At 38.4% G+C, this 27,223-nt stretch overlaps 1 protein-coding gene across 1 annotated transcript in view; it reads left to right on the forward strand.

The window, feature by feature from the left end:
* Nucleotides 1-27,223, forward strand: part of Nrx-IV (neurexin-4) — a 283,385-nt gene that overhangs the window by 82,817 nt on the left and 173,345 nt on the right. The window contains exon 8 of the mRNA XM_067142634.2: nucleotides 22,619-22,783. Coding sequence (XP_066998735.1) covers nucleotides 22,619-22,783 — 165 coding nt within the window. The remainder of the gene's footprint in view (nucleotides 1-22,618; nucleotides 22,784-27,223) is intronic.

The following is a 27,223-nucleotide window of genomic DNA, read 5'->3' on the forward strand; positions in this document are numbered from 1 at the left end:
AGAAATTTAAGAATGGTAGGAGGGCTGGTATGTGGTTCAAATGGTACATGCAGCTCACCTCCATTGGGGTTGTGCCTGAAAAGAGCTGCACAACCTTGGGATGAGGACATGAGTTTACTTTATAAAAATGATTATGAATTGTCCAAGGGCTGAAGGCAACTTGCTGCATTTGGCGAGAAAAAAATTAATGTATACTTCAGTTAAGGTCAGCTCACTAATGTTGCGGGCCGTATGACTGTCCAGTGTCAGCAGGACATTGCTTTTCTGAGTGATCATATGACTGTTGAAGCGAGTTAGTCACAAAATGTTGACCTGCTAATCCAACCTTTCTTATGATGAGAGTAATGCAAGGTCAAAAATCCCTGTTCATGTTTTTAAAGCAATATGGTTGCTCAGACTTGCCAATCGCCCATTAAACAAAGTTTTTCTTGACCGTCCACATTATACAAGAGGATAACATTTAAATATTGTTTAGTGCAAGCCCACTATGACACTTTTCACCTTTAATTCCTAGGGTGCAACTTAGAAGAGTGTGGAAAATTCCGTTATGTCTGTATTGAACACATCACTTGAGGCATACTTTTCCCGTGCTCGGTCAAATTCGTACTACCAGCTGTTTCCAGCTTCATCTTAAATTAGCAGGGCTCAGATTTTGATGACCTGATAAATGCCAAATAAATGATCTATAACATAACCTAAAAATAATAAAAAAATATCGACAAAAATGTGCAAGAAAATAACCCAAAAATAAGAAGGCAGATACAGTAGAACCTCGATAATTCAAAATCAATTAATTCAAATCCCCGCCTAATTCGAAGCAGCTCTCTTTCCCAGAAACATGAGGTATGGTTTTGTATGTTATTTAAATTGTTTAATTCGATATACAGATAATTCGTAATTCAAAGAACAATGTCGATCCCAGTACCAAAATTCAGACTTTTAATCCAAAACTGCCTTTACATTTTTAAGAGTGTGTGTGTACAGTGTGCTTCATATTTGCTAAGTTTGAGTAAAATCATAATTATTTTGTATTCAGTGTTTTAAGGAATGCCACAATATCATGTAGCAGAGAAATTTTATAGGTGCTGTGATGATACAAAATCCCAGGCTGTGGCTACTGCTTTTATTGCATCACACACATTCCAACTGGTTTGATTCCTGGTACTGCCAGAAATTTAAGAGTGGTAGGAGGGCTGGTATGTGGTTTAAATGGTAGTACATGCAGCTCACCTCCATTAAATTCAAAATTTATCTGCATTATGTTAGAACGTGTCATAGTCCGTGAACACTGGCGATGCCAACAGTTGGCAGAAAAGCATGGCTCATATAATCATTTCGTATGTACTGGACAGTACTGTCAATGCCGATGAAAGTGCATTTTTTTTTTATTTATTTATTTATTTATTTTTTTTTTTTTTTTTTTTTTTTTAATGCTGAGCCCAAATGGACTTAACGGTTTTAAAGGAGGGTAGTGCCAGTCGGGAAATCGTACAAGGGTGGGGGTCATTGTACTGTGTTGTAATGCACACGGAAGCGAGAGACTTCCTCCCGTCATTATAGGAAAGTTCGATAAGCCAGGATGTTTTAAAGGTTGTTGGGCGCTTTCCATGTATGTGTAAGGCATCTAAAAAAATTCAAACAGTACAGTAATCCAAGAAAAAAAGCATTTGCACAGGGGGAGCTAGAATAATTTGTCCTCTTCTTTGAATCCTGTGGGTTTTTTTTCCTTTTGTTGCTTGAAGGTATGTTTGCCAGTGATTTATCCCAGTGTATTATTTGAATACTGTAATTACATCTTGTTGGGCACATTTTGGAAAATGTTTTTTCCATGGCTTTTGAAATATTTAAACTGTGAATGAAGGTTAATTGCATGCAGTAACGGGTCTTGGAATATTTTGTGACGCGGCAAGGGTTGGCATTGCTGAATTAAGAGTTTTCGGTTAATTCAAAATCACCTAATTCAAAGTCCGATTTTTGCGTCCCAACGACTTCGAATTAACAAGGTTTTACTGTATACATTTACCCAAAATAGTAAATATGTGCATTGCCTGTGTTACTTTTAAGTTGTAATAGAATGAATGCAATTAAGTGTCTTTAATAATAATAATGATGATAATAATAATAATAATAATAATAATAATAATAATAATAATAATAATAATAGACACATAAACACCTTACAATAATATTTCAATTTTTTTAAAAAAATTCACTTTTTACAAGCCAAATAACCTAGCATCTACACATAGACATTATTAGAATATTATGCGATCTCGGCTATCCACTGACATTTTGGCTGCCATGTGTTTGTCATGACCTGCATATTGCTGAACGGTAAATTTTTTATCTACTGCCTTTTTCATTTTGCATATTTCTCAGAAAGGTAAAAGAAATCTGTATAAAAAATATCCTAGCCGAATTTTGAAATACATTTTCGTTCAGTGGAGAGCTTTAGATGGCTTTATTCTTGGCAGTTCTAACATGTCTTTGAAATGAATCATACACAAATAAATAAAACTTGTACTGTGTAAAACGGAACTAATATGTATATGTATGTTACTACTCGGGCCCTTCAACAACCTAATTGAAATGTGAAGTTGTTCCTCATCGCAAACACAGCCACATTACATAAAGCAATGCCTCGTCCGTCTGTAGAGATATTTCAGATAAAGTTTGTTACTTTATTGTATTATTTTTGAACCAGGTACTGGACCTTTTGATGTTTGAGTAGCCCTATTCTTGTTTGTTGAAAGCTCAAATGATATTCAGCTATATTGTTGTGGTGATATTTAGGGCCTGTACTACGACAACCAGATAAAAGTTTGGTTTAAATTTATGTGTCAGCACATTTATCTGGAAGTTCGGTTGAAAACGCATGCTACGACTTTCGTTTATGTGCAATCTGGGAGAATATTCTCAAGGTTAGCTATGCCGAAGTTGTAGAGGCAGTTAACGCTCTTATCTGGGACTTCGCTCCTATCGGGAATGCTACTGTAAGAATCAAGATGGCTACACATAAAGATAAATATATATCTGCATGATGTTGTACGAAACTGAAGTTGTTACAATGTAATCTATGTATATATTTATAAGTATGGCATGTTTCCTGTCCAACTATCACAAAATTCTTAAAAGATTTCCCAATCTAGCAAGTTGTTGCTACTGACTATATGAGTTGCACACAAACAAGTAACATTCAGGCTTTATGGTTAGCTGTGGTCGTTACGGCAACATCGTTTGCTACTATCCATTTCTACGTGGGTTCAAGTCCCTTTAGCTTAGCATTTTTTTATCTTCTAAATGTTAGTTGGTAGAGTACTAGCGGTGATAGTACACATTTCCTAATCATTAGAATGCGTGTCAAAAGTGTGGGTTCTGTTCCAAATCTATCCGCGACACACATATGGGGTAAAGGTATACGACATTGTTCATGGCGATTCGTCCGTCGAGTGAGGATGTTAAGGAGGTTAAATTTCTTAGACTTCATAACAACTTGCTACTAAGTATTTACACTAAAGTGAGATAAATGCTTGCCAATAACTATTCTCACATTGTATTGAAAGGAAAGAAACTGACTACTTATTCAATGAGCAAGCAAGAAATTGAATTAATAATCAAATTAATGATCCTACGCTGCATCAGTGGCGTTAATTACGGATATAAACTTTACTTTCTCCGTAACGCGCATCCTCGTAACTAGTACTAGACAAAAAGAAAGATACATAACCTGAATCTTAACTTTTGCGTCCAGATTACATTTTCAGTCCTTTTATTTTCTATAACAGTTTCGTTACATAGTTAATTAATTTCAACATTTCTTCGTATGTGTAGATTTCAGTCCTAGTTCTGTTTTTGACCTGAACTTTCACATTATAGCTTAACCCCTTCAGTGGCACGCCCGAGAAATTCTCGGGTGGCGCACGCCTGCCCATAACGTCACCGCCCGAGAAATTCTCGTTTAGCTGCAGTGTTCATTTCGCGATCGCCCAATAATTTCTCGGGTACTCTAATCGCTTGGGAAAATGTTTTCAAGTATTCTCAACAGATGGCGGGAGGATTTCCAGCTGTATTCACGTAGCGTCTGGCTTAAAATATGCCTTATCTTCTCTACTTTATATATACAACCTCTGACCAGCTGACGAGGTAAACAGAAATGGCGAGCACGAAATGGAAGAGAAGTTTGTCTGAAGACAAAATAAGGAACTACATCAAAGATGAATCTCTAAGTGACATTAGTATTTCTGATAGTAGCTATAATGATTCTATTGATTCTTCAGATGATGACCTTAGTAATTCTAGTGAAAGTGAAGGAGATATTATGTCAGACGCTAAGGTGATGGTAGATGTTGAATATACATTCGTTTGGAAAAAGTGTAAACCTGGGGATAGTGTGCGACCTAATATTATTCCATTTACGGGAAATCCTGGTGTGAGGCTTAGCTTATTACCAGAGGTGAGTGCGATTGACTGTTTTGAACTGATTCTAACAGGTGAAGTTGTAAATTTGACAGTGACCGAAAAAATTCGTTGGCCCTATGCTAAAAGTGCATTGAAAACCTTGTAAATAAATCTCCGCATGGAAGGGTACAGTTTTGGAAAAAAGAAGCTCTTACAAAATTTGGCAATTTATTGCTTTAGCATTGCTGATGGGAATAATACAAAAGCCTGAAATAAAAATGCATTGCTCACAGGACAGTATAGGCCCTACTCAAAACACCAATATTTTATGAAACTATATCACAGGCCTACTGTAAAAAAGTGTAAATAGAGTGTAAAGTAAGTTTTTATTAACCTTGAATAATATATGAATTTGTTCCCTTAATAATTGTTACTAATTAACGAAAGGACTGATGCTACAGCTGAAGTTATCTGCAGAAGTGATAGAATAAAAAAAATGTTCATGAAACTGGAGAACACTAAGTACACCATCATACAAGTGTATGCCCCACATACAGGCTGCAGTGAGGAAGACAAAGAGAAATTTCGGCAAGACCTGGAAGTTACAGTTAATGAGGAAAATATTATTATTGAAGATCTAAATGCGCAAGTTGGGGTAGACAGACTTGGGTACGAGAACATCATTGGTCCACATGGATTTGGACAAAGGAACCCAGAAGGAGAACAACTATTAGATCTGTGCAGAAGAAATGATCTTATAATCAAAAATACATTCTTCAAAAAAAAAGAGACAGTCACAGAATAACAAGGTACAGTTGGGATGGCCAGTATAGAACATTGATTGACTACGTAATCACAAATAAAGATGGTGGCAGGTACATCACAGATGTAAAGGTCATCCCTAGTGAAAGCATGGACAGTGACCACAGATTGCTGGTAGTAGGCTTCAAACATAAGGCAAATGAAACGCAGAAACTTATTACGAAAAAACCAAGGGTTAAAACTTGGAAGTTGCAAGAAGTCCAAATAAAGGAAGAATACAAACTAAGGATTCAACAGAGTTTGCCGAAGTGTGAAGTAACCAGCGTTAATGAAGAATGGAAGGCCTTCAAAGACACCTTTGTGGGAGAAGCCAAAAACCTATGTGGAGTTACAAGTTCTATCAAAAGAAAAAAGGAGACACCATGGTGGAATGATAGAGTGAAAACAGCGGTGAAAGAAAGAAACCAAATAAAGAAGGCACTGGGCAAGGAAAAACAAAAACAGGGACAAGAACGAAATGAACAAGAAATACAAAGACTTCAAGGAGTGTACAGGAACAAGAAACTTGCTGTAAAGAACATTGTAAGGGAAGAAAAAGAGAAGAAATGGAATGAGTTTGCAGACAAACTGGAAGAGGACAGTAGAGGAAATATGAAATTGCTATACAGAGTAGTGAAAAACAAGCGAAGGGATCAAGAGACCATAAAAGCAATAGAACGGGATGATGGAACTCTGGCACAAGAAGAGGGAGAAATTAAACAAGAACTCAAGATCTATTTTGAAAAGCTGCTGAATGGAGATACAGAAAACGTAACAACGGATAGAGGAGAGCCAAGCCGAGGAACCACAACTGAACCACCAATTACATGGCTTGAGGTTGAAAATGCGCTCAAGAGCATGAAGAAAGGAAAGGCAGTGGGCATAGACGAACTAAGTGCAGATATGCTGAAAGCAGCAGGAATTCCAGGAATCTAATGGCTCTACAGACTGCTCAACAAGATATGGGAGGAAAATACTATTCCTGAGGACTGGAAGATGGGCATCATTGTACCTCTGTTCAAGAAAGGAAGCCGACGAAAATGTACTAATTACCGAGGTATCACACTACTGTCTCATGTCCTGAAAATATTGGAAAAAATAATAGAGACCAGAATCAGAGATATTGTTGAACCAATTTTGGAAGAAGAGCAGTATGGTTTCAGACCAGGAAGGTCAACTACAGACCTTATATTTGCAATTAGGATGCTAATGGAAAAATACTGGGAGAAGAACAAGCCTTTATTTTTAATATTTTTGGACATTGAGAAAGCATACGATAGTGTACCAAGGGAAAGAATTTGGCAGGGAGAAAGCATACGATAGTGTACCAAGGGAAAGAATTTGGCAATGCATGAAAGAACTTCAAGTGCGAGACAGCCTTATAGACAAAGTGAAAATGTTGTATAGTGGAAACAGAAGCTGTATTCAAGTAGGATGTGGTTTGTCGGACTGGTTTGAAACAAAGAGAGGAGTGCAGCAGGGCAGCTCAATGTCACCACTTCTATTTATTATTGTAATGGATGTAGTAATGAAATCTATTAAAAGGAAAGAACATGGAGATATCAAAGCCTTCACATTTGCAGATGATGTTGCGATCTGGAGAGGAATTGGGAGAGAGAATACAAAGCTGGAATGAGGAGTTTAAGAAATATGGTTTAAACATCAGCAAGACCAAGACGGTGGTGATGAAAGTGTATGGGGAAGGAGCAGAACCAATAGTCATGTTAAATGAAGCTCAACTGGACAGCGTTCTAGTTTTCAAATACTTGGGTAGCGTTATATCAAATGACAACCTAGCAAAACATGAGGTGAACAATCGCATCAATAAGGCAATACAATTTTACCACCAGGTAAGACACCTGCTGTGGGATGAGCAAATACCCATGAAAACAAAAATGGCATTGTACAAGTCCTATTATACACCAATTCTTACATACAGTCTCGAAACCACAACACTGACCAATAGAGATAATTCCAAACTTCAGGCAGCTGAAATGAAATTCCTACGCACTATGATCCAGAAAACCAGGAAAGACAAGATTAGGAATGAGAAAATTAGAAAAGAAGTAGGAATAGATGATTCTCTCTTCAATAAGATTCAGATATCAAGACTGAAGTGGTTTGGTCACATGAAGAGGATGCCAGTAAACAGAACTGCAAGGAAGGAATTTGACAGAAAGGTAGAAGGAAGACGACCCGTGGGAAGGCCACGAAGGAAATGGATAGGTTTAGTTAAGAGCGATGTACTGCTGAGAGGTCATGATTGGAACAAGTTGGTGGAGGAAGAATGGTACAAGGACAGGATGAGATGGAGAAGGCTCATATACCACACCCGGGAAACTGGAGATGGTTTAGGATGATGATGAATAATTGTTACTCATTCCTTGCTTCCTAAAAATAAATAAATTCCTCCAAAAAAACTTCACTTTTTTGGCACAGGAGGTCTGCCAAAACCCGCCACCGAAGGGGTTAATAAGAATCTGACATTCTAGTAATACAGTTTCAAAAGGCATATAACTAAACAAACGAAAACACCAGGGAACACGTATACCACCGCTCTAAATTTCGCTATATTTTCAGTAACCTTATTACCAACCCAATAAAAATGTTACTACAACTTCCACATTACAATACCGCCGTTAAAATCCATTGGTAGTACGCAAGAAAATATTTAATTAACTTCGATTTTGCAAAACTGCAACCTACATATCTGGCTGTTTACCTGGGAGTCGTAGTACAGGCCCTAAGTCGTGTTATAATAATTGTACACTGACGCGTTTCAATCTTGCAACCAAGATTGTTTTCAGTGCAATGACAGTGTAGAATGAAAACCGTTGTAACATGATCAGTTAGTAGCAGTAGCAGCGACAGTAATAATAATGATAGTAATGATAACCAATATCATCAAAGCAGGGTGAAATGACAAAAATAATGGCACATTACCAATATATTATCTGAGCATAAATTATATCGGAAGCAGCTGAGAAAAACCAGAGGTTGTCCTTGGTCAGTACAGAAGACAAGGAAAATAGGAAAGAGGAGAAAAAACTTAAAGTTCAACATTTCTACTAGACTGTATATTTTAAGCAATTGGAATAACAGTGTTAATATAAGAAGAGAGAATACAAATTCTAAAACCATTTGAAAGGGATTAACAGCGAGTTAAAACAAGATTGACAAGGTTGAGCATGAAGAGGAACAAATGCGTAAATATGTGTTACCCACATTTAAAACATTCCAAAGGGTGGTATAACCCAGAAACCACAGCATTCAAGGTTCCTCATTAACACGTTTTCCCGCTTAGCACGTCGTAAATTTGAAGTCCCGATTCTCATCATATTAAATTTATATAAAAATTTGTATAATTTATATAAAAATTTATATAAAAAATATTTATATAATAAAATTTATTGGCGCACACCGTGGAGGCCACTGTGCAAGCCACCCGGAGCCGCTGGCAGTGCCAATGCACTACAAGAATCCCTGTCTAATTTTCAAAAACTGATGCCTGCCCGGCCATCAGATGATACAGATGTTGATTCCCATAGGGAACCCGAAATATCCGCTCCGAATGAGCAAATCCACAACACCATTATAGTTGGTCCGTTATTGGACACCATAAACCCTTCCAGCCTTCGGGTTCCCTATGGAAATCAACATCTGTAAAAAATGCCTTCATGTCGGAAAAAAAATTGTAACTAGTGTTTCCATATCTCTGTTCGATAGTTTGTATTCATATAGTACGTTTTCTCGCTTAACATGTTCGTTTTTTTGTCCCCTGCAGAAACTTCTTAACGAGGTTTTCCTGTATTTATTTCATAAATGAGATAAGATAAATTTGCACATAGCCCAAAAACATACTAACAAGGTGCTGAACCCTTCCTGAAGGAGGAAGAAGGACGGGGAGCAGGTGTAGGGCAGGAGGAGTCGTGCAGCATTAACACTTTATTCAATTCTTTATAAAAGGTTTGAAGAATGATTTATAAAAATGATCAGGTTAATAACTCTAGATTCATGTTTTCAAAATTCCTTGCATTGACTTACTGGGAGGAGCAAGGATAAGCATGGCCGAAGTAATGCAGCAGTATGTAACACGAAGGGCTGTGGGAATCAAGTTCTGTCACAGAATTAATGGAAAGTCACTTCGCTCACCCAGAGTTTCGTTGAAAACAGTCCTGATGATCAGGAAATAATGGTAGCGTGTAAAACACAGCTGCGGGCTGAAGTCCCTTCATGCCACACCGGAGTCAAAAGTAGATTAAATTCTAAGTGGAGTGGATGGGTCTTATATATTGACTTGCGAGAAAGGACGAGAAAAATTGAATCAAGTTTGTTCCAGAAGATGACGTCAATTGACGTTAAAATGTGGCAACCATCTGAGTTGAGCAAGTTGTACACTAGTCATGCGATGGCAGCTGACAATAGATGATGTGACAATCCGAAGTGTAGAGGACGATGTACTTGCAGGCAAGAGGTGGCTTTATTTTGTAGATACTAGCAGGGGAGTGTTATATACTGTCAATGGCAATTATCACTCCGTAGTAAGTAGACTCATGATAGAAAGACCCTATTAGAAATGTAGTTCATTCCAAGGCCTCCAAAGTCAAGCTGAAAGATGTTGAAAACGTAACTATGTAGAGTAGCCATGGTCTACTCATATAACCGTCCTCTTTGTTAAAATTATTCCAGAGTTTGGCAATTTCTATCGCCTCGTGAATGATTCTAGGTGAAAAATGTCTCCTTACAAATGTTGCATCAAAAATGATTTGATAGCTACCGTATTTACCGTATTTACCCACTTTTAAAGCCAAAAATGTAATATGCGAAAACCTCAAATTTCGTGCACTGAACACATGACTTCTAGGCTTTAAAGAGCTATAAATTGAACATCTAAACATTCTACACCATTCTTTAACAAACCTATGAATATATTTGCGTTATACTGGCTATTTTCATTGGAAGGCAGTGTTTCTAAACGTAAAAAGTCAATAAATGGTGAACACGACTTTTAGGCCTACATATAAAATAAATATAATCCATTTTAGTTACTCATATCAAGTCATCTCATTAATTCCTCTGATGAGGTCGAACGTCAGGAAGGGCATGCGGTCGTAAAAACTCACTATAAGATTCGTCTCACTTCATACTCGACCACGTAGAGAAAAGGTATAAGGGTATCGTATTATCATATTATGCAATATTGATACAAAATAATTCAATGGCCAGTCATTTGTCTCTTGTCAGTTCAGCAGTAGGCCTACCACACAGTAAACCTGATCACTGCTTTCATTTTAATTGCCTTGCGCCGCTGACTTCCCTGCTACCAGCGTGTCGTCATTCCAAGTGACGTCATCTTCCATGCCACCTCGTCAGCCTTGCACTACAATAGAGACCAACGGCATTCGAGGTCCCGTCTTCTTGAACCTTTTACAAATAGTTTCGTTCCCAACTATTGAGTCCAAACTGTGTGAAGCTATTCCCAAATGGTTTCTGGAGATGGTCTCTGATATTCCCAGCTGGTGTATGTTTAGCAGAAGCCACTCCTGGTTAAAACTGTGATGTTGAATGCGTTTCAAACCATCAGCTGATAACTAGCATATGTTACAAGTTATATTTCCGAATGTAATACATAGTGACTGGAAGCATTCTTTTGATAACTGCAGGCCACTTCCTTCCCATGTAAAACAAATAGCAAAAAAAAATAAAAAAATAAACAATGTGTCTCTGGTACTACCTGGACACAAGCTCAATACAAAGCCTTATCCTGAATTCTGGGTGATTCTTTTATAATATGCACAAAATACAGTAAAACCCCTATTTAGTGTTTTCACAGGTACGTGAATATTTTGACCTTAAATGGGGATTTACCTTGAATCGAGGTTTTAATAGAAGCACATTTTTTTCAGTAATCTTTGCCTGTAATAACATAAATTGCACCATCACACATTATTTACAAAATGACAGCAATAAAACAAGTAGATATCTACCCTGCACACCATACGGTAGTTACAGCATTGTACTGTTTGTGCTGAAGATTACTCTTGTGTTAAACTTCTCCTGGTATCTAGGCAAAAGACCTATATTGCACCATAACTAGCTTTGGCCCTTTTTGAGCACAGACATCTAGTGCATACATCTTCACTGTACACTGTTATGCCTTTTAGCAGTCAGCCTGAAAGCCTTTGTGAATTAACTAAGTGCATCCATAATCTTTTGTAGCCTCCTTTAGTTCCACACCTCTTAAAGCTAATTGCCTTGGTCTCCCTCTACTTCTCTTAGTTGGTTGAGAAATTCTTTTCAATGTTACTTAAGAATATAGTTGCTATTATTCCTGATATTGATTACCCCTTCCTTTTGACAACAGATTTTGTCGGTGAATGCAGAACTGTTTCGGTTTAAGGTTGTTCTTATAAGGTTATATACGAATTTCCATAAAACTTGGAAAAGTTACCACACTTGCACAAAATGCATTAAAATTGTTATGAAACAGCAATCGGTTTGTTCGAAACTTTTCGCGGCTGTTTTCCATACAGCACCTTAATCATTAGTTAGTCATTTTCTAATTCCGATAGCCTGTGAACTCGCATGTACAGTTTTATTCTTAAAAATTGTAATAGCATCACTCCAGGGGCTTCTGTGGCAAACTTTTCCATTTTCTTACTGCAAACACCGTCACCTAACCTAGGTTTACCACGCATTTATTGCAAAAATATATTTTACGCTCCCTGTAGAGTATTTATTTATTCGTGTCAGTAGCGCAATATAGATTACAGGTGCAATTTAAATAAAATACATGAAATTACATAACCTTTTCCCTTACATAACATTTTCACTATAAATTTACATGGAAACAGCCTTTGTGAAATTTAACCAGATGCAAGTGTATATAACCTAACATCTGAAATTAGTTATGCACACTACTGTATCTGGTGTCAGTGCATTTATTACAAAAGCATTCTCCCAATATTTGTTTACGACCATTCAGAGTTATGGGTTATTACAGTAGAACCTCAATTATACGTTCCTGGAAACTACGTCTTCCCATATTATTCGTTCAAATTATGTGGTCCCGTGAGCGTCCTAATTAAGTCACGTTGTAAAAATCCTGCATCATCTGTTCCTCGAAGAAACGATTTACCGGATCAACCGTCCAGAAATTTCAGTACCATCAGCACTAAATCCTCGATCACGTGTTTTTCAAGAAACTGTATCTTGCGAAAGGACAGCTACAGCATATTTATGGATCTTGGTGTTAACGTCCCGTCATTGCGGTAATTTGAGGAAGTACTGTACCGTACTGGAAAAGCGATCGGCGGTGAACTTGTATAAGGGACCACCCTAGCATCGCATTCGGGTGGTATTGTTTAGAGAATCCCAAGAAATCATAAAGCAGAGAGTGTCCACAACAATTGGAAGGAGACAGAGTGCATTTCGGCAGCTGTACTTGAAGATGGAACAAGTTTCGTCAAATGTTCGTACTTGTAAAACATCTACATTATGTCCAGGGTTACTTTTTTTTCGAGTGTATTGCCAAAAAAGATTTTCTGCACTTCCTTCAGGGCACTGTATAGTCACTGGGATTTCAGGCAGGAATCGAAACTGCTCCTTCTTAAGTAACACAAATTTAGTATTTTAATATTATCGTATACGATTGTTATCAAGACCAGAACAGATGTACCTTGCATACATAACGCCATGGGAGGTTTTGGGAGGTTTTCGTCCTAATATAAGACTGGGAATTTCACGTTCTTGTGTTGAAATGTTATAAAAACTGGAGTCGTTTTATTTGCGCATGTTACGTTTAGAAACTATGTATCATTTCACAGTTTTACCGACTTGTAAAGGTCACGAATAATCTTAATTTTGGAAGTGCTAATGCTATTTTTTCTCTTTCCAATTTGATTATGATTAGTGACAGGCAGAATTGAATATAATGCATTCAAGAACTTGAGGATCGATACTTGCATTCGAAACCATATTCTTGTAACCATATCTTGTAACCATATTCTTGAGTTCATCATAATCTTTAAAAGTCGATGTAGGCCTAATTTACGCTGTACAAGATTTCCATAAACTGACTACGAACAGTATACCAGACACCAAATTACAATTGAAGATTTAGAAAAAGGGATTTCTCCATGTTGGGCGCTTTGGTATCTATTATGCTTTATTTTATTAGATTAGAGAATTAAAAAATACTTGTGGTCAATTGTTGTTTGGCTTGGCGTTATGGGTATTAAATTTTTCGATGCTGAACTGAAAGAAGTTTTCAGAGGAAACTGACGAAGTTTTCTTGGTAAAACTAAAGTTTTGAAATTCTTAAGTCATGTGATGTGGATGTTGATTCCCATAGGGGAAGTACCGGTAATTAATGTTTGAAGCCAGCCCCACGATCTAACTTTCCTACCTCTCACTCAGAGGCGGGTCCGATTCCCAGCCACGTCAGGCATTTTTACCTGGATATAAGGGCTATTTCCAGGTTCACTCATTCTACAATTAACGGAACCTTTAATTGAGGAGCTATTTAATGGTGAGATGTCGACCCGGTCTAGAGAGCCAGGAATAACGGCCGAGAGGATTCGTCACACTGACCATGCGTCACCTCGTAAACTGCAGGCCTCCAGACCAAGCAGCGGTTGCTTGGTAGGCGGAAGGCCCATTCGGGCTGTGGTTTGGTTTGGTTTAGGGGTGTTTGTAAGGTTATAAGTATATATATTTTATTTTTGTGTTGTTTGGCCAAATTGTTGATGGTTCATTCATTCCCGGAGTTTCAGCTTTCCTGTCTTGTACGTTTTTTCCCCATGGTCCCTGCAAAAATGGAGAATTGAGGTTCCACTGTATTAATCAAAGTCAGCGAGAGCTCGCTTGTGCATGTAGCGAGATGATCGATCTCGTTCAGTATAAACGCTGAAGTTGAGTGTATGAATATTGGTAACAGAAACACTTAACGCACCCAAATTTGTTCATAATAATGGATGAATCGGTGAAAGCGTTTTCATTGTAACCGAAGGATATTGCTTATATTAATTTAGGAATTTCTGAAGGTATAACAATATTGTCATTACAATGGCGTTCTCTTCTACTGTACTACAGCGCCCACGGTCAGATGTGTGTGATCCTGACATCTCATTTTAGCGCTAAGCACCTATGCGCTAAATCTTTCTTCTGCCTTGAAAGATCCTTAGCAAGTTAATGAAGTCTTTTTCATAGGTTCTTAATGTCCCATAACCATAACTAATAGAAACAAATACTTCAGAATTTTGACATTTCCTTATGCTAAATGTGGGTTTCGTCCTAATGTGAATTACGTTAATTCTAATATAAAATTACGTTACTCTTACGGAATAATTTTCGGGACTTGAAATTTCTTTTGTTAAAAGTGGGTTTATGCTAAACTGTAGGTCGCACAAAATCGGGGTTATACTGTAGAACAGCAATGCCCAAACTCTGCACACTTCAGTGTGCACAGTTACCGCACACAAGGGACCTGAATTGAAGTATTTGCCAAAGCAAATATACCTCTGGAAAAGCTGGAAAGCAAAGAGCTAAGAGCCTCGATTACTGAGTTTTCAAATAAAGAGCTGCCACGTGTGAGAACTCTACGTGAAGTATATTTACCGGGTAAGCTTCGATTTCATTTATCAGGTACGGTTTAGGTATTACAACATCGAAACCACACGCAAAATTGAAGGATACCGAATTTGAGTGCGATTTCCATATCAAACTATCTTACCCGTACCCAATTGATCCAGTAATTTTAAATTATTTTGTTATAATTTGAGGTCTTTCTTCCTTTCTAGAAGTTGCATCTGACTGCCAGAAAAGAACAGCAGAGGCTCTAGTGGGGAAGAACATCAACATACTCTGTAATGAAACTACAGATAGAATGGGTTGCTTTTTTGTCATCATATTCCAAGTCCCAGCCAGATCAAAAAGAAAACTGCACGTTATTTCTGTGAACTATCTTGATGCAGGAAATGCTACAAACTGCTCTCGTTCTGTTTTAGAAGCTCTGTGTAGTTATAGTGTACCATATGATGCAGTTAAAGTGTTTGTTAGTGACAGTGCCCTGTACATGACCTTGTGTTATGAAACATTAAGTGTGGTCATAGGGGATCATTTAATGCGTGTACAGTGCTGGGCACATAAGATCAGTTTGGTTGACAATAGTGGGTCGCAGTGATGACAGATTTAAATCATGTGGTTGTGATCGTAAAGTTTGCATTTTTTGAATACAAGAAAGCAAAAATATAATTATTTACAATTGTTAACATCAAAGTATGGTGCTTCAAAGGAAGCAGAGCTTTTTCCTGCACCTGTCATAACCTAGTGGAATAGCTGGTTTCAGGCTGTCTTCTATTTGAGTGCTTACTTTACTGATGTTATTACATTTTTCAAGATGTCTGACATGAAAGACATCAACAACTGTAAATTCTAAATTCCCATGGAGGGAACTAGATATCTTTCCACCAATAGAGCATATCAAAAATCAGATCAAAAATTAGATGTATGGCTTTTCAGGCGTTTGCTCTATTAACCAGCATTTCGTCTTAGGTCTGACACTAGACTCGTCAGAGTGGGATGTGTCAGACCCTACCCACTGATGCTGGGGTGTATGCAGGTGAACTTATCAGAAGCCTATTTATGAGGCACAGTCTGATAACTGCATACGGGAGATAAAACTCCACAATGGAATTAATGCCCGCCTAGCAATTCCAAATGGAAATTCTAAATTCCCATGGAGGGAACTAGATATCTTTCCACCAATAGAGCATATAAAAAATCAGATAAAAAATTAGATGTATGGCTTTTCAGGCGTTTGCTCTATTAACCAGCATTTCGTCTTAGGTCTGACACTAGACTCGTCAGTGGGATGTGTCAGACCGTACCCACTGATGCTGGGGTGTATGCAGGTGAACATCCCACTCTGACGAGTCTAGTGTCAGACCTAAGACGAAATGCTGGTTAATAGAGCAAACGCCTGAAAAGCCATACATATAATTTTTTATCTGATCAACAACTGTGGTATTAAGTACCCGATTGATCTGAGTGACCGAGAAGTGAATAGGCTTCACTCCCACATGGTGTTTGGTCACAGATCATGCAGTTGGATGGTTGATCTCCTTACTGAGCTTGAAGGGTCTCTGTATCCTACCTCTCATCTCCTTTACCACAAACTGCCCTCGATGCCAGTTTTACCTTGATTTGTGAGGGGAATTTTTCTACAGCAACTAATGATGCTTTGATTAAGCTTACTCCTCTACAACAGGCTGCATGTAGAGACACATTTGTCAAAGCTGCTCATTCTTCACAGTTTGTCACCGAATGCAATGGAAGAGCATTCGTTGGATCCAGCCAGGACTTTGTGGTGGCTTCTGCTGAGGCCATACATTGGCTTGAAAATTTAGATCTAACTCTTTGAACCCTGTTGCTTGCGCGATTGTTTTCAATGTTATAATGTGTATATCTTGTAATTTTGTATTTAATAGTTTGTGCTTACTGTTCCTGTATATTTAATCTTTGTATTGTTTTGTGTACATTACCATATGCTAATAATAATAATTCTTCACAGTGCAAGCTAGCCACATTGAAAGCTAAAGACCCCAACCATAAGTATTTTGTGTCAATTTCTCAAGCTTTGTATCCAAAAAATATAATTTTGAATAACACTGATAAATTAGATGAGCTTGAGAAATTGTTTGGAGTAACAGATCTCTAACGAAACAATATCTCGTCTGGTTACTGTTCACTGAAACATACAATTCAAACCCAGATGAAAGAAAGTGAAAAATGTGATGCCATGCTTGCATTAACTGGAGTTCAGACAGAGTTCAGCATATTTGCTGAATACTGTCTTGAGTTGTTGTGGACCCCAACAAACAATATAGATAGCGCGCACGTGTTTTCTCTTTACAACACAGTAGTTATAGACAGGCAGTGCACTTTGAAGAAAAGCAATCCCGAAGTACTGACAATGCTTTCGTTTGAACAATGAATTTGTATTGTGTGTGAACAAAGGACAATAATTGCACTTCATAAACTTGGAATTGTTAAAATTAATAATACCATGCGATTATTTTAACTTTGTAAATAGATGCTAATTTTTCTGGTCCCTACCGCACACTTGACTTTGCACGCGTGAAGAGCTTGGTAAGCGTGTCTACTCTTGGGGAAAGAGACTGACCGTGCAGTTGGCCAGGTGTATTGTACGAGTTGATGGCGGTTCGTTGAAAGTACTGTTGCAAACTCATTGCATTATGAAAAGCACATAAAAAAAAGAGAAGGAATGGCAAAATTTTACAGTCCTTTAAAATGGACTAGGAATTGCAGTTCTTTCTCACTCCCGACACGGATACAGTTCTGAATGCTTATTATGCCATCGGACTATCGGCGGGCACCAGAAATTTGCTGTTGAACGTTACTATAACGCTGTCCACAAAGAAGAATATGACACATTAGTAGGTGAAGAACGCGAAGCAAAGCTTAGGAATCTGAAAACAAGTGATTGCATTCGGCAGGCAGATTCCGACATAAGTTAAACATTGGAAAATATATTTTGAGATCCCATCTTCTGTGGCTCACGACCACAGTATGTTCAATAGTGTCCTTCTCTCCTATTTTCAGAAAATGATCTCGACACGCTGTCATTAAGAGCTAGTTACAATATAGCGCTGAAAATAGCGACAGAGCATTGATAAGATACAATAGCATTTTATATGTGATATCTTGTTAAATAGAATGTATTGTCACAGGTTTGCTCAAGCAAGGACATATTGTATGGATTTGTACTTGTTTATTGTATATGATGTATAAGCCACAATATACGTGGGAAATTTTTGGACTCGGAAAGGATGACTGCTACGACTAGATGGCTGAGGTGTCGTACTGGTGTTAATTGGTTGGGAGGGAGAGTAGTATTCCCCTCCCAAATGGCTAGTCGAGTCGGTCACGCTGGGAGGAGCAGTTCGGGAGGGGTTGTAACTTAATGTGCAAGCATGAGGCCAGCTCATCGCACGGTATATTAGTGTGCTACACAGGTGCAACATTCCTGGCCACCGCTGCTGTAGAATGTAAAGTTCAACATTGTCACATTTAAGAGTTGCTTCAAAACTTTCTTGTACCACACCTTACTTCCATCAGAAATGCTTCCTGGTGCTGGTCCTACAGATCTATGCCTCCCATGTGTTGATTGTAGTCTATGATGCCATTTGGTTTCAGGATATCTTGTTCTTTTTATTTATTTCTGGTGTAGTTGTGTCATTACGTTTAGTTGCCAACATAGTGGCATCACATGTCCTTCAATTTCATTGCCAGAATTTTCCCTTTCCTACGACATATGAATAGCTTCCTTTCAGGTCTTCTTTAGCACGGTGGGCATGCCATTCCTACACTTCTTCACCGATCCAACAGCATGTGTATCTGAGGCAGCCAGTCAGTGAAACAGATCTGAACTCAAATATATTATGCACCTTCCTTTGTCAAACAATAATTTGCATCAGGTTAGCATCATTTTACTAGACAAAGGATGTGTGTATCATTTGTTAGTTCACGTCCTGATTTACTATTCTTGCTAGTGTAGAGCACTATGTTCCACAAGTAAACATTGGTATCACAAAGTTCAAAAATGATAATCTTAAGTGGGCTACCGTGAGGAAAACAGCCTTTCTTCAGTATCAGAGACTCTTCTACACTTACATCTATTGCTGCCTGAAACCTAGTTCTATGATGGTAATGGGAAACATTTCATAGAATGTGTACTAACGTGCAATGCATTGTCAACAAAAGGTAAAAATTTACAGAGAAGTAAAAATATTTCCTCCGAAATATTATCGAAAAAGTATCTGTGTTCAGAAGTTTAACTTTATGGCATTCATTGACATCTTTCTAACAGTGTTGCAGAATATTATCATACTTTTGTGTCCCACAGGGGTCAAGACCTATCAGTTTGACAATGTGGGGTGACAACCAGCAAAGTCTTTCTTCTACTAACTTCTATCAAGCTCCTCCTTTTCACCTTTCTTATTTAACTTCTCATGATCAGTTCTTATTGTCTTCCAACCTCAGCATTTATTGGTAACAGATACAATTCAGCACAGAATTACAGTTCGTAACCATTCTTTCATCACACAGATACGATTCGTAACAGTTACGGTCATGACACAAGTACAATTCATCACATTTAATCAGAATTTGTCGAAATTTTGCTATATATCATCATCAGCTTATTTATCTGAGCAGTGGGGAAGGGCGAGAAAAGCAGCGGCCCAAGGGGCTGGATAATAGGTCGTATTAAATGAAAATGCCAAACTTTATTTAACAATAACTCACCAAGCTTATTTTAATACAATGCTGAAGGCTTTAACTCCTTTAAATATATCAAATCGCAACAACTCACAATTACAGAAGGTTATACCCGTATGCACTTTCAGAACTACAGCAGGATAAGTTTGAGGGAGCCAGCCCTCACTATCAGGTACATGTTCACACACCTTTGTGAAGGGTTTCTCGAGCTAACTTCCCGAACATAAGCCGGGCATCGAACAGCAATAAGTATAATAGACACTTTCTGAATATGAGAAAACGCAATAAAAATTCATAAACTTAGCAGTAATATTGAGAATAAGTAAAACATGGCCTTTCGGTACCTTAACAAGAAGTAATGCCTTAAGGCATATAGAAAATGTGCAGCAAATTACAGTGCCCTTGAAAAACATCAACCTAATCCCACTATCGGGGAACTGCCCGTCTTAACAATTTTTAATATCTGGGACAAGTGAGGTACATGATTAGTTACCAAGAGTCTTTCCCAGAAGGGGAAAACATTTCAGCCATGAAAACACATTCTTTTTAACTCAGTCAAACTCATCAACTTGAAACCTTAAGTAAAGATAAGATGGAAAGCACTAGGCTCCTACCATTACCCATTCATAAATTTTCATAATTACCTCGGGCACCTTTCCAAGTTACAACATTTTAAGGGTACAGTACTGTATCAAGCTCCCTCTCTGTCTTACCTCCGCACTAGCGTGCCGGGTTCGAAGGGTCGCAAGGCGAGGCCAGAAAGTAACACACTGCACCAGTGCCAACAGAAGAATGACACGACAGCCAGGCAAGGCCACTGCAAGCAGCGCACCGTTCACGTGGACCGGAACTCCCCTCTAGAGGAGAGGGGAGGACTAGAGGGGCACGAAGCGAGAGAGAGAGAGAGAGAGAGAGAGAGAAAGGCTTCGCAAAGCAGGCAGGACACTTCAGAGCGAGATAAAATCTGCATTTCTCTGAAGACATGCGGGAAGGGAGGCAACAAATTTATTCTTTCAAAGGAGCAAAGCATAGCAAGACAAAATACATACAAATACATCAACATACACAATACATAACACAGCTTGCAAGCACATATAATAGGACGATGATGAAGAGAAGATAGGCCGGGGAGAATAACAGTTCTTACATGGCACATTATCTTTCATAATGTATTTGTAATCTTTTCCTTTCCATAATAATGTATCGTGTTCCCATAGTTTCTACAGGTATTGACAACTTTTCTAATCTGAAGAGTTTTCACATCTTCGTCCACTGCAAGTCTGCAGTATTTTCACAATTATGAGTGATTACATTAGATGCACACCAACTAAAAGAGCACGCCGTAAACGTTTACATATTTATTTTACGTTTACCGAGTAATGAACTGTTGAGTGGGACCTTCAGATTATTCCAACCATTCTGCTGATCAGGGTAGAATGTAAAGGAAAGAAAGTTTGATATCTATGAAGGAAACAGCAAGTACTTCCAGAGTACAATTTCCTCTCTTCAAAATAAATTTCATAGAATGTCAAGTGAAGGAGATTTATTATGTGGCTAACTTACTCTCTTTGGTATTCAATGTGATCAATAAATCACCTGTTGCAAATAAACACATGTTACAAAATTGATTCTGTTACAAATTAAGTGTGACCACTTGTAACAAAAGAAAATATTGTGACCAACTCCCCTAAACCTGTTAAAAGGGACTGACAATCTTATTGTTTGTGTTGAATCAACAATCACCACCATCTAATGTCTTCCCATCTGTCTTGAAATAACATTCTTCCATCTGGCCACTTGAATTCAACTCTTGAGAGTCAAAAGATGATTATTATGGTGGAGGTTGGTGATATTTAAGAAACAGTTCAATAAGATCATCCTCAAACCTAGTAAACTGGTTAAGATATCCCTCTCTAGCGCATTACATCATTATTCAAAGTCCCAGTCCGTGTCCTATTAAATAAATGCTAAAGAAAACTGGATAGCACATTTACATCACTCTTTAGCACGTTTGTAACTCCCACCATAAGAAATTTAAAGTAGCGTTCCCAACCATGTTGCACGCACGATGCGGCAGTAACGACTAGCCTGGGTAACGATTTGGTTGAGAACTTAATTTCACAGCCCTAGCATGTCGGCCTATAGCTGCAGGGAGCATCATTCTCAAGCTAGTCTTTGTTATGGACTTGTATGGATTGTGTAACAGTAACTCATGTGCTGTGTTAGTGCTTCATTTTACATTCGTAAGTGAATTGTGTAACAATGTACATAAATTAGGCCTACTGTACTTATGCATAGTGGTTTGCAGGGCATTCAGTTATGGAAAAGAAGAAAGCTAGACAGTTTACAAATGATGAAAAATTGAAGTTTATTGAGAAAGCAGGTGCTAATTCACTAATGAAATGTGTGCAAATCGCTCAGATGTTGGACATTTCTACGATAACTTTAAACATAATTGTAAGCAACGTTTATAGTTCGCATCTCTGAGAATGTTTTTCCTTGATGTTTTACTATGTTGTGCTGTTAAAATGTATTGTTTCTTTCTTTATTTATTTCATTAATTATAATTATAAACATTTTTTTCATCATTATTTTTACGTTTGCCGGGCTGAGTGGCTCAGACGGTTAAGACACTGGCCTTCTGGCCCCAACTTGGCAGGTTCGATCCTGGCTCAGTCCGGTGGTATTTGAAGGTGCTCAAATACGTCAGCCTTGTGTCGGTAGATTTACTGGCACGTAAAAGAACTCCTGCGGGACTAAATTCCGGCACCTCGGCGTCTCCAAAAACCGTAAAAGAGTAGTTAGTGGGACGTAAAACAAATAACATTAATTAATTATTATTTTTACGTTCAAACCTAACCTCAACAGCGCAATTGTTTTTCATTTTTAGCACGTTCCTCTTTATGATTTTTTTGGTTGCCACAAAAACGTCGCAACCAGTTTTGGCTGCAATTCATTTTTCCGTTTTGTGTCGTAGCATTATTTAGGTTGGTGTTTTTTGTTTTGTTTTTTCTCTGTCATGACTTTTAATATGCTCTTGTTTTCAGACTATTGGAGAAATTTGAAAATTAGTTGGAAATTGGTATTTTAATGTTTGCAATAAATTTCTTGTTTTCAGGAGCCACCTCTTGTTCCCGTTACATTTTTAACTGGTAAATCATATGCAAGACTAGGAGGCTACCAGGGAGTCAAAACCATGAATGTTTCATTTGCTTTTCGAACATATGAAGGAGATGGGCTGTTAATGTTTCATCAGTTTAGAGAGACTGGAGGTTATGTCAAGGTAACTATCATTTATAAATTAATTCCTTGAGATGGGCTTAGGCCTGCGTGTTATTCCATGCAATGCCAATTTTAAATGTAAGTTAGCCTACTATATACTTGTTAATTTTTAAAAAATAATTTTTATTAAACACATTGTGTACAAGGTATTAATTAATTAAACGAAATTAGCATCATTTGCATAGTGTGACAAAGTCAATGTCCTGTCTTTGCACTCAGTGATACAATACGTGTTGCATGGTCCTCCACACATGGTGCACTGACATCTGTCGGTGGGGCTGTGGTATCCCTTGGTTGAACATATTCCGTGATGTAGTCCGTGGGCTGCCACTCTCGTATATAAATGGCGCAGTTGGTAGTTGGCCTTTTTCCATTCATTGCGTGTCATTGCTGGGATGGTGAGGAGTCCGGGATTGATGTCCGTCACTTCTGTCGCCTGTCTTCTAGGAATCTGGTGCTTTGTAGTGTTGGTATCAGATTGAGCTTTCATCAGGTCTTCTATAAAGAAGGTTGTGTCTGCCAGGATATACGTTATTCTGTTTTGCGTGTATTTTGAGACACAGAGCATTCTTTTCAGGTAGGCTGTTTTAATTCCATCTAATCGCTTCAGATTCGAGTGTGTGAGGTGGTTCCATATAAGCTGTATGCCGTACGAGGCAATGGGAGCAATCTTTATGTCGAATAGTCTCACGGCTGTTGTGGTGGGTAGTAGATTCAGGTTCTTTATCTCGAAACTCGCCTTTATTGCTCTTACAGCTCTGTCTTCAATGTGCTTGGAAAAGGCATGTCCTGTCACTTGCAGTGTGAGTCCTAGGTACTTGTAGCTTTTGACTATTTCTAGTACTTCTTCCCTGCAAGTGAATCTATCAGTGTTTGCCAAATTTCCTCCTTTTCTGCATTTCATTATTTTTGTCTTTTCCCTATTTATAACAAGGTCATTTTCTTGGGACCACTCTTCCAATTTGTTTAAGGCTTCTTGCAGGGGCTCTCTTCTTTCTGAGAGCAGGATCATGTCATCAGCGTACAACCACATCCTCACTTCTTCTGTTTGTATCCTTTGTATCACATCATGGGTAAGTACGTTAAACATAATGGGGCTTATAGGATCTCCCTGGAGTACTCCGTTTATTTGCTGGATTCCTTTGGATTGGATTAGGCCATCGTGGATTCTGATTGTATTTTCTCGGAGGATGCTTGCTATGAACTTAAAGATCTGACTTTCTTCATCTAACACAGGCTTTAGTTTTTCCAGTATTCTATCCCTGTTTACCCCGTCAGAAACTTGTTTGTAATCAACAAATGCTGCATATGCATGGCCTTTGGGTTTAGCCAGGGCTTCGCTTATGAATTGGAGTACGTGTCCAACCGCTTGTATAGTTGATCTTCCAGGAGTAAAGCCGTACTGTTCCCGAAGTATAACTGCCATTATGTTGTCATGGATCTTTTTGAGTAAGATATTGTTCATTATCTTGAATGGTGCACATTCCAGGGCTATCTCTCTGTAGGATTCTGAGGTGTTCTGTGGTCCTTTCCCATTGTAGATCACCTTGACCGTCGATTCTCTCCATACTGCAGGTGTGTCCATGATTTCTAGGCACTTGTTGTATAGGGCTGTCCATAACTTAATGGTTATCATTGATCCTTTCATCAGCTCGTTCGAGATATTGTCCGGGCCAGCTGGTTTTTGAGGTTTGCTCTTTTCAATTGCTTGCCAAACTTCTTCTTCTGTTATTCTTCTTCCGTTAGCGGGGTACTTCCTTTTGCATAGTACTGCATTTTCTTCTTCTGAAGTATATTTGTGAAGTGGTTTTCCCATATTGTCATTGAGATACTTGGGGTCACCTTGGTTCTCTATGGCTCTAGGACTTTGTAGGGTTTTGTTTTTGCTTCTGCTTCTCGTATTAATTCTTCTTCTTTGGCCTGGGTATACTGTTGTTTCTTAGCCTTCAGGAGCGAGGTATATCTTGTTCTCGCGTGTACATATTTGAGCCTTTGAGTGTCGTCGTTTGTGTCTACCTTTTTCAGGTCATTCAGTTTTTCCAGGACCAGGTTCCGTGTGGTGTAGCATTCACTGTCGAACCAGGGTTTGCTTTTCCTCTTTGCCGGTTTTGGGGATGCAGACTGCATCAGAGATTCAGTTAGGTTCCTCAGTGCAAGATCAATGTTGCCCCTTTCTATTGTGTTCAGTATTTCTTCCACGTCTATGTTCTGAACTAGTAGATCGGGAACTATTTTTCTTGGCGTCCATCGCTGCTCATTTTGTGTGGTTCTCTCTGTCGATATTATCTGGAATTCTGCTCTTACTGCGAGATGTTTCCTTATAGGTGTGCCTGCTGACTCTGTGATGGTAGTTATGGTTTTGAGGTTTAGGTCGTTTCTGCGGTAGAATACAAGGTCTATAGTGCTCGAGCTGTTGTGGGAGATGTATGTTTTATCCTGTGCTTCATTGCTGAGGATGAAGCCTTCCTCTTCCAGTAGTTCAAATAGTGCCTCTGATTTGTTGTTCAGCCTGTCTATTTGGCAGTTTAGATCTCCTGCCAGCAGGGTTGGAATCTCTGGGTCAGTTTCGTTCAGTGCAGTCATTACGATTTCTATCACTTCGTCTGCTGAGCACTGGGGTCTTATATAGATTCCTACGATTTGAAGATTTTTTAATTGTACTATTACAGTGTTTTCTCTTGTCTCTATGTGAGTCGCTTGTCCTAGTGCTGGATTGTAGTAGCACGAGACTCCACCTGATGGTCTTCCTTTTGGCCCGGCTTTGGCCAGGGCATGTGCGGCGTGGAAACCATGTATGTTCCAAGGTTCTTGTAAAAGGGTTTCGCAGAAGATCAGAATGTCATTGCTGGATATTGTGTCGTCTGGTAAAATATTTAGAAGAGATTTTAGTCCTTCCACATTCCATAACGTGATTTTTACGTCGCTCTTCTTCTTTGATTGTAGTCACTTGTTATAGAAGTACCTAAATTTAGAATTATGATCTTTGAGAGATGAAGGAAAACCGTTTCCATCCTCTCCATCTTATAAGTGATAACACATTCCAATGTCATATTAGGAATTCAATAGTTAACTTTACTGAAGGCATTATCCTTTTGCTTGAAAGAAATAACAGGTATATAGCACTTACATCTGCACAACAGAAATGACAAGAAGCAACATATTATCAAACTTCTGCTCTTAGTAACAGTTGTTAGTCTCGACATCTAAAGTAACACGAGTTGTGCAGTTTCCATATTCTTTAATCGCTATAGTGCACAGTCGTTCTCCGACTTTTCGTAAAAGTGGGGGGAAAACCCCGCACAGATTAAAATTGGTATGAAGTGGCAATCAGTCTGTTGAAAACTTGTGTTTACGTGGAAGATATCCACACTACGATTTATTCATTAGTTATTTTTCAAATTCCGATACCAAGTGAATGCATATGTTCAATTTCATTCTGAAAAGATAAAAACCTAGTATAGACACACCAACATATAACACATAACTTAGCGAGTAAATATATACATGTGATTCTTAACTATACCGGGCGAATTGGCCGTGCAGTTAGAGATGCATCAATGATACAGTTCTCACTGTAACCAGAGGATAATACACAGTTTAATGTAGGAATTCTCAAGGGACGAAAAAAGTTACAATGGGGTTCTCGCTATATGCCGTACTCGCAATAGCAGACTTCTACTGTAGTGGGACTGGGACAGTTTTTAGTTATTAGTCATAAGTCTTAACAAGAAGTTTTTAACTGTAATATAATGTGTGATTTTAATGAAGTCATCAGTGTGTTTTAAGGAATTATTTTCGCTGAGGAAGAGAATGGACTATTTTCTCAGAACATGTATGAGTAGATCAGTGTTATAAATAATTTTGTTTACGAGTGTATAGTGTTAACAAGGTGGACTCCTATTAAACTCTTGATTTTTAGTGTAATGAGACTAATGATAATATTTGAAATGGACCAAAAGAGACCATAAAAATGGTCAAACTAATCAATTCCGGCACTGTATCATTCAAAGCAGTGTACACTTTCTTGGAATAGGCAGAGTTGACTTGTACAGGACAAGCATATTTGGCTGTAGAAAAAGAAAGAGCCAAACGTGTAGCTCGTGCTGGTTGTGCTCCCCAACTTGACCCTGTCAGCATGTGTAGTAAACCATTCCTGGCTCTGACCTTCCTACTGACAGAATAACAGTGTGCTTTAAAAGTAAGAGACCACTCAAGCTGAACCACAAAGTATTTTACAATAGGAAATGTAGCTGGACAGTACAATAACGTGCTATTCACTGAAAAGTTACGATTTGGCCTGCAGTCACCTGACACTAGAGAAAGGGTCTGGAGAAGGCTCACACATTCTCACCTAGGACCCCTTTTTATGGTGGTTCTCTGATGGTTTGGGCAGGAATCAATATGACTACAAGGACAGATTTGGTCATCATTATATACGAGG

Source organism: Anabrus simplex, chromosome 3 (assembly GCF_040414725.1).
Source record: "Anabrus simplex isolate iqAnaSimp1 chromosome 3, ASM4041472v1, whole genome shotgun sequence".
Classification (NCBI taxonomy): Eukaryota; Metazoa; Arthropoda; class Insecta; order Orthoptera; family Tettigoniidae; genus Anabrus; species Anabrus simplex.